At 55.8% G+C, this 8,624-nt stretch overlaps 1 protein-coding gene across 4 annotated transcripts in view; it reads left to right on the top strand.

The window, feature by feature from the left end:
- The window catches only part of LOC114027969 (ubiquitin carboxyl-terminal hydrolase 40-like), a 66,159-nt gene that overhangs the window by 1,253 nt on the left and 56,282 nt on the right, over positions 1-8,624 (top strand). The window contains exons 2-5 of one of the 4 annotated variants that reach the window (XM_027842130.1): positions 278-336; positions 1,237-1,455; positions 4,474-4,541; positions 7,113-7,226. In XM_027842130.1, the coding sequence (XP_027697931.1) occupies positions 1,257-1,455; positions 4,474-4,541; positions 7,113-7,226 (381 nt within the window). In that variant the 5' untranslated portion in view covers positions 278-336; positions 1,237-1,256. The remainder of the gene's footprint in view (positions 1-277; positions 337-1,236; positions 1,456-4,473; positions 4,542-7,112; positions 7,227-8,624) is intronic. The other 3 variants (XM_027842139.1, XM_027842121.1, XM_027842113.1) reach the window with 3 other exon arrangements.

Consider the following 8,624-nt stretch of genomic DNA (forward strand, 5'->3'; position numbering starts at 1 on the left):
GAGAGGAGGGGGCCTGAACCAGGGTGGGGGTGGGGCAGAGGAGAGGGGGGGGCCTGAACCAGGGTGGGGGTGGGGCAGAGGAGAGGGGGTGGCTTTTCTTGGAGAGACAAACCTCGATTGCAGATTGGCTATTTGGGTATGGGGTGAATGGAGAGCTGAGGATGATAAGATTTGAAACGTGGCCCACTGGCAAGATCGTGGGACCGTTGATAGTAATGGGGAAATTGGGAGCGGGGGAGGGTTTCATGGAAAAGCCAGTGAGTTCTGCTCTGGACAGGTTGAGTGTGAGATGCCAAGGAGACATCTGCCCTGAGACGTCCAGGAGGCATTTGAGAGGTGAGGCCGGAATTCAGGAGAGAGATTCCGGTTGAGCCGAGATGGGCTCTCAGTATTGAGATGAAAGGCGCCCGTGAGAGCTGACGAGATTGAGTGAGGTGGTCTGTGGGGAGTGGAGAGCCCAGAAGGGAGCTTGGGGGCACCCCCATCTAGGGAGCACAGCGATCTGGCCTCATCTGAAACAGGGGGAGATTGGACTCGGTGTCTGAGTCTAATCACCTTGGAGATGTAGGTGAACGGGCACTTTTGGGCCCGTCGTTCATTAGCCAAAAAAGGTCGCAGGTGGGAAGGAAGCTTGGCGACATCTAGGCCAACATCATCAGTTTGCAGGTGGATGATGCGGGTGCCCCTGGCACAGCACCTTGGAGCTCAGGTCCCTTGAGGCCCTGTACCCCCTGGCCTTTGTCATGCCCCATCACCACCCTGTGTACTTCCCACCCCCGGGATTCCACTTCTTGGATCCTTTCCTGTCCTTCCTTTGTCCCATAATCCCCAGGCTCTCTGTTCTGCCCTTCACATGTGAGGTTCCAAGTCAGGATCGCCGTTGGAGCAGTCCTGGTCTCCTCCAGCTTTCTAGTGCCCTGATCCCCACCTGGTGCACTCTTCTCTCAGAAGTGAGGGGCGCCAGAAGACTTGGGCTCCCCTAGCAAATGAGGGGGTGAAGCAGCATCGGCTGAGTCTCCTCTAGGGCTTTGTGAGGGTGATTTTAATGGGATTAGAGAGAGGCTAGGGGGCTTCCAGGCCGGGGCTCTGACTGCCTCACTTTGCCCCTGAGAAAATGGCAGAAATTCTCTTTCTAAAGGAAGACTTGAGTCTGCCCGTCATCCTCCATTGAGGCTAGGGGTGTCTGGGGGCAAGGCCTTTGCAGAAATGAGGGCTAAACAGGCCTGTTTTTTGAAGGGTAGCCCGGTGCCTTCATAATGTTTGGGGACCTGTTTGAAGAGGACTTTCCCTACATCCCAGAGAATCACCTCGAGAAAGGAAGGAAATCCAAGTGCACGGAGCCTGAGCCGCCACCCCCCCGGGGCATCACCAACCTGAGTGGCATCCAGAACCAGGGCGGGACTTGCTACCTCAACTCGCTGCTGCAGACTCTCCATTTCACCCCAGAATTCCGAGGTAGGCACCTTACAAACACGTTTATTCCCGTCATTCCGTCCCCATGGAAAGTCAGACAAGCGTCCCGTCAAGGACACTGTCCTCAGAGGATCTGGCTGCCAGTCCTGCCCAGGTGGCTTAGGGAAGGCCTCTCATCACCCTTGGCCTCAGTTTCCTCACCTGTAAAGTGAGGGGGTGGGTGTGATTGTCTCTGAGGCCCCTGCTGTCTTTCCATCCAGGATCCTGTTCCCAGGGACCATGCCTACATCTTTGGTGGTCTGTGCTGGGTCAGAATAACTCTCACATCTCATTGTTGAGTAAATTAGATGGGGCCTTCACTGTTAACATCAGTCAACTATTATAACATCTAAAGTAACCGAGGCAGGGGGTCATTGCTGTGGTGGCTGTGGTTAGGAGTGTTTTGGTAACCCCGAAACAAAAGAGAAAATTGAGGCTACCTCTCATGAGCTGATGATGGTCTCGGGTGGGAGGGGTCCCAGAGCTAGGAACTATCCAGACTGTAGCTGTAGCCAGGTGTCTCGTGGCTTGAACCCCCCGCGTGGCTCCTGGGTTGGCTGCTGCCCTCGGAGCCCCGCGGGGGCATCAGGGCAACGTTGAAGAGCGGCGTCAGGGCAGCGGACAAAGAGAAGTTGGAGCCAGCAGGAAGAGGATTTAGAGTTTAGGGTCATCACCAAACGACCAGAATGAGCCTGATCTGGACGGCGAAAGGCCTCCTTGTTAGCATCCGGCACTGCCCTCCCGGCTGCAGGTTTGCTCTCACTGGCTTTGACGTAAACTCAGGGAGAGCCTAAAAGAGCAGCGATGCCCCTGGAGCATGTATGCTGAAGCTGCTGTCACCGAGAGGCTTCCCTGGGGAGAGCGGGCAGCGCGGGGGCCCTTCTCCAGACCCCTTCTCAGCATCACGTTTTAAATGATAAATGCAACAAAGCAGAGTACGGAGGATGACAAAGGGAGCCCAGAGATGGGCAGAAATCACGAAGGGATTGTTTTCCCCATCCCTGGAACTGACCTGGACTCCTGGGCTGGCCCGCAGGGACGTGGGGCCCTGCTCTTCTTCTTTCTGGGGCTCCCCGCTGTACTCCACAGGGCACAGCCAGGGCAGCTATCCCCAAGTCCTTGATAGGCAGGCCTTCTTGCCTCTCTCTCCACTTTCCCACCAGATGCTGCCATAGCGGTGCTGTGGGAGCTTGCACGCACATTACACACACACACACACACACACACACACACACGTAGGCACCCACCCACATTATACACACGTGCACACACACACTTGTACTCACACGCTCGTACTCACAATCGCACTCACACTCAGACACTTGCACGCACACTTACAACGCACACTTGCATGCACACATACATGCGTGCACACACACACTCACATGCACTTGTCCACACACCCATGTGTATACACACTTACACACATGGACACACGCACACACACACGTGTACTCCCACACTCGCACTCACAATTGCACTCGCACTCAGACACTTGCTCATGCACTTACATGCACTCACACATGCACACTTGCACACACCGACACATTCATATGCACTTGTTCACACACACGTTCACACTGATGCACACAATGCATATACACTTGCACACAGACACATGCGCACACGCACGGACACACGCACACAGTGCATACATGCTTGCACACGCGCACACGGACACATGCACACACATATGGATGCACCCACACACACTCGTGCACACACACGTACACACACACATATATGCATGTGCGTGCATGCACACACACTCAGAGCTTTACAGTTACAAAACCTACCTTTTCTCCTTGGTTTCTCACCATACAGTGAGGAGGGCAGTGATTTGAATCGCAGAGGCAGGGCTGCAGCCCCTCTCGGGAAGGTCTCCAGAGGCAGGCTCGGCGCTGTCCGTGGTCCTGAAGGCCGCTAGCTGGGGGAGGGAACGCTCCTCGTTGGAGAGCTTCGTTGATGCCGGAGGACTCCTCTGTTTGTGTATGGGCCAGTGGGGCCTCAGCAGTGATGGGAATCTCCTTGTTGGGTTAGGCTCTGGGAGGGAAAACAGTTTTCAGTTCCTGGGGCTCTCCAGGATAGAAGATTGAATCCATTTTCCTGAGCCTTCTTTTCTCTTCCTCCTCAGCCCCATTAATTCCAAAGGCAGCTGGGTGCCCCGGTGGATATGGTGTTGGCCCTGGAGTCAGGAAGACCTGAGTTCAAATCCAGCCTCAGACAATTCCTGGCTGTGTGACCCTGAAGATAATGATCATTGCCTAACTCCCAGGGTGGTTGTGAGGATCAGATGAGGATGAGATGATATTGATAGTGCCCTTCACAAGCGTCGAAGCGCTACCCGCCTGCTAGCGGTTAGCATCGCCATCTTCCGGAAAGGGAAGCCCGCTCTGACGCTCCCATGAGTAGCAGTGTTTGTTCTGACGGGTTCCAGCCGCGTCAGGGACAGACGCGGGCTCCATCCTGGGGGCTCGGGGCCAGGCAGAATAACCTGGTAGGAGAAGCTGGAGTCTCGCCGTTTCAGGGGTAGTGTTGCTGCTGCTCCGCTCCTGTGGGACTAGTCGTGGAAGCGGAAGGCCCACGGCCTCCTAGATCTCGGGCCGTCTTGTGCGGCCCTCGTTTTACAGGGGACGAAACTGAGGGCCGAAGAGGGGCAGGGACTGCGGGTCGGGATTCTCGCCTGAGTCTTGGGAACTCCCCCCTGCCAGGAGATGCTCTTGCACAAAGAGATTTGGGGGTGACAGATGAGAACTTAGCCCTGCAGGCTCCTGAAGGAGAGCTGCTCATCCCTGGGTCAGCTGCTCCCCTCGGAGACGGTCTGCATAGCCACCTCACTCTCTTATTCCTCTGTGTGTGTCCTCACTGCCTTTTCAGAGTGTTTTATTTTTGAAATTGTGTCTCCTTGCCACGCGGAGGCTGTGGCTGAGGAGATCTCTCCTCTCCCCCCCACCCCCCAACCCCTGTAGCCCTCCTGGGTCTTGAAGGTGGCTGAGGTTCTCCTTTGCCTTTTCTTTGCAGAAGCTTTGTTTGCTCTGGACCCAGAAGAGCTCGGATCCTTAGAGGACAAGGATGACCCCGATGCGAAGGTACCAGTCCGCCCTTGATTCCCTGAGCCTGCCAGGCAGAGCGCTTTGGAGGAGAGAAGGCGCTTATCCGAGCAGAGGACTGCCCGCTCCTTTTCTGAGCAGCCGGACTGATTTCCCGTCCTCCCCAGTGTCTGCCCTTCGCGAGAGCGAGCGCCGCACTGACCATCCCTAGACGACTCTTCTCAATTTAATCTGGCTACGCAGGCCCTGTCCTCCTTTCTTGTCCCAAGCACGGTATCTTCAGATCCTGTGTCTCCCAAATAGGAAAAATAAACGTGTCTGGCTTTGGCCTCATTGCCTGTCAGGGTGTCAAAGGCAAAGAGGCAGCTGATGACTTTCTCTTGCTTTTACATTAGCTCTCAGTGGGTTGGCAGTGGACCTGAGACAGACTCTGCGGCATTAATCTGAGGGGAACAAAGTGACGTCACCGAAGGGATTGGAATGAAAGGCCTCATTGGGCTTGGGAGGCCCGAGCGGCGATGCACCGGCGGCCCTGTGGCCGCTGCTTCCCCAGAGCCGATATTCAGAGCAGTTAAAGGAGAGAGCTCAGTGTCGCTGAACAGCCAGGGTTGGGTCCAAGACCCTGACGTTTCCTGAAGGCTTAGTGATCCTTGCCAATGAGCAGCCCGGACCCTGTTTGCTTTGTAAAAGCAGGCCCCTCCTAGGCTTCTCCCAAGGGCTTAGTTAGTGGAGAACCAGAAGGGACTTGGGATTAAATAGTCCAGCATAGAAGGCCTGGCCCAGCAGCACAGAATTTTAAAGCTGGAGGGGACTTTGGTCCCCCAGTCCAGCCTGGGTCCCCCCAGAGAAGCCCCTCTTTGACACACCCGTCAGGTGGCTGGTGAGAGGAGGAAGGCGCATTTAGGGAGCAGGTCACATGAAGACCACCTGGGGGGGTCTCAGGACTGCTGCAGGCCCATGGAGTCAGCATGGAACATGGCAGCCCTAAAGCTGCGCTCATTGTCGGCAGCGTCCAGGCTTTGGGAGGTGACAATCCGTACCCTGCTGTGGTTAGGTAGATTCACACTGAGGAAGGATGCTGACGGATTGAAGCATTGTCAGGAAGGGTGTGACTGCTGCTTCTGAGCGTCTCAGTGTCTCATGTGGGACTTAGCAGGCGAATGCAATCGAGATGTCAGCTCATGAAGGGCTTGTGTGCCCTGGGTGGGGCTGGCGCTCTGTCGACACCCAGTTCGGCCGTGTGTGGTATATACCCGCAGCTTTGAGCCTTCACTGCTACGTGTGTGTGCGTGTGTGTGCGCGCGCACGTGTGTGTGTGTGTGTGTCTTGGTTCATTGCAGAAGGGAGACCCCTGGGCCGGGGGAGTAGCCTTTATGGGCATGAAAATTAATCTTGTTCATAAAAAGTAATAAAAGGCATCTCACGTTATGTACGCCCTGATCCTGCCCTCACAGGCTGAGACCACATCTTGATGTTTACATCTCTGAGGCCAGCCGAGCGCATGGTTGTGCATTGTAGAGATGGGGGTAAGGGCTGTCCTGGGCCTTCGCCTTCCATGGGTAAAGGACGCTCCCTCTACGATGCAAATGGGCACCCGCTCTACAAATTATAGGCTTAGAAAGCTGCCCGCAGCCTTGAGACGTCACATGAGCTGCCAGCAGGTATCATAGGCAGGGCTGGACCTCAGCTCTTTCTGACCTTCTCTCCCTTTGGCCTGCCCATCGTAGGTCTCATTCCGGGGAGAGCACGGGGCCACAACGGCCAACTCCAGCACCGTCACTGACTCCCTTTTATGACTAAGGCCGTGGCGAGGCGTTGTGGTTACTGACTCAATGGAACTCTTCCCTCTCCTCCTCCAGGAGGGAGCCTGCCAGTTAGCCTAGTGGGAGCTGTGGGGCCTCTCCAGAGTGCCTGGTTACGCAGGACCCGCTGAAGGGGCATTTAATGACTCGGAGACAGTTGTTCTCTGTGGTTAGCAGCTGTGATTTCACTGGGCTCTGCGCTCATGCCCCCACAGCTGCCCCGAGCTTACCGTCTTCGTAAGTTGATGTAGCTGAGGAAGTCACTGCCCACCGGCCGGCGCTCTGGTGATGCTTTGCTAGCCTTGGCTCGTCTGAGCTCTCAATCTCCGGAGGCCCAGAGAGGGCACGGGGAGCAGAGGGCTGCCAGAGCCCCGTGTGCGTTTGATGAGTGGCCATGGGGAGGGAGCAGTGTCCCCCACCTGGTGTGTTCAGTGTGGTGCTAGAATGACCAGGTCCCAGGAGCAGCCAGTGCTGGCCCCGCCCTCCCTGTTGCCCATTTGCGTCGTCTGTCTCTGGGCTTGGGCTGGGCCCAGAGGTTTGCATTGTTTCTCTAGGGAAGGGCTGAAGCCATTGAGTCCAGCCCCTCACATTTTACAGATGAGGAAACTGAGGCCAAGCGAGGTTAAGTGACTCATTTGCTTGAGGTCTCAGCTAAACCGATAAAGTTCTTTGTGGATTTTTGGAGCTCAGATTTGATTTCCACTTGTGGGCCCTCAGAGCTTTTCCTGCTCGCCTAGGGGAGGAACCCTTGGACGATTCTGGCATGGGCGGGGGCGTAACGGGAGCAATGTGTGTGCCATCCCTCTAGGTGCGGGTCATCCCTTTGCAGTTACAACGGTTGTTTGCCCAGCTCCTTCTCTCAGACCAGCAGGCGGTGTCCACCACTGACCTCACCAACAGCTTTGGCTGGAACAACAGCGAGGTAGGTGTGTGCAGGGCGTGTGGGGCGCCAACTCAGCAGCCCGCTCTCTAGGCGCTGTAGGCGCAATGTGTGAGCAGAAGGGACGATGTCTGCACGCTGCGGGGGCTTCCTCTGATGGCGGGACGTCTTTGGCTTGTCGTTGGAACGTTATTTGGGCTTCCCAGGTTAGCCTGGGGGCACCTCCTCAGACCTTGCCTGGGTGGGTGCAGGCATGGATGCGAGGAGGGAAGGGAAGAAAGAAGAAATAACGGCCAGGCCCGGTCGGGCCAGGCCGAAGGGTCTCAGAAGGCTGGAGCCTTGACCCAGCTCTTAGAAGGTGGCCTTGAAGGCGGTAGGGGAAAGAGTAGAAGGTGGGGAAGCAGTTTGAAGCGACTTTCACAGCTCCCAGGAGCTGGGTTTGAGTTCTGTCTTGGATACATGGCAGCTGGGAGACTCGGGGCAAGGCTCTGGACCTCTCAGTGTTGCCAAGAAGGTGCCAACCTTCATTGGTCTCTGGAGAGAGCAGCAGCTGTGGCACCGGGAGCCATGGTTTCGTGTCCCGAGCTCTCTGGGTGACCTTGAGAAAGGCCCTTCCCTTCTTTGGCTTGTGTTTCCTCATCTGTGAAATGAGAGGGCTAGCCGGACAAATTCGCAGCACAAAACGTGTGGCCCTCCTTTCGGAGACACTTTGTGCTGATGGCCTGTGCACGCTTTGGGGGATTTCTGTCTTTTGAAACTGCTTATTCAGGAAGCCTAGAAAACTTTGGTACATTCTACCCATTCTACTGAGACTGAGGGAAGGGGGTGAGATGCCGGCCAGGCCTGGGATCTCCCAGATGAGGAAACTCCCTCTGCCAGTACAGATAGGCACCCTCTCTCATTCTACTTCATTGCCTTTTGTGGGGAAGAAAGCTTAATGACAGCAGCAGAGGAACTCAGAGAGGTCCTTCCCCAGAGTCCCTGGTGTGAGCTTTTCTGTCTGTGCCTCAGAGACGTGCTTGCCTTTCTTGTGTGTGCCCTCCCCCAGCCCTCTGTCCAGGCCCAGGAAGCCCCGAGGAGCCGCTGACTTTCAGTCTCTTCTCCCATGAACTAGTGGGGTGTGACCTCCACGCTCGTTCTGCCACTTTAGACTCGAGCTTTTGGCACCCTTGAGCCTCCTCTGCCTTTTGTTCTTTGCCTCCGCCAGGAAACGTTTACTTGTAAAGGCCCTTGTGCAGTGTCCTGTTTTGCTCTCTGTTGTCCTACCCATCCCAGATGACTGGTTCATTAAAACAGGTCCCCTAAGGCCCTCTCCCACATACGTTTTGTTACCAGGTGACTAGTTCATTAAAGCAGATTCCCTAAGGCCTTCTCCTGTGTGCACTTTGTTACCAGATGACAATTTCATTAAAGCAGGTCCCCTAAGGCCTGCTCCCACAT

Source organism: Vombatus ursinus, unplaced genomic scaffold, assembly GCF_900497805.2.
Source record: "Vombatus ursinus unplaced genomic scaffold, bare-nosed wombat genome assembly UNPS02004833.1, whole genome shotgun sequence".
NCBI classification, from domain to species: domain Eukaryota; kingdom Metazoa; phylum Chordata; class Mammalia; order Diprotodontia; family Vombatidae; genus Vombatus; species Vombatus ursinus.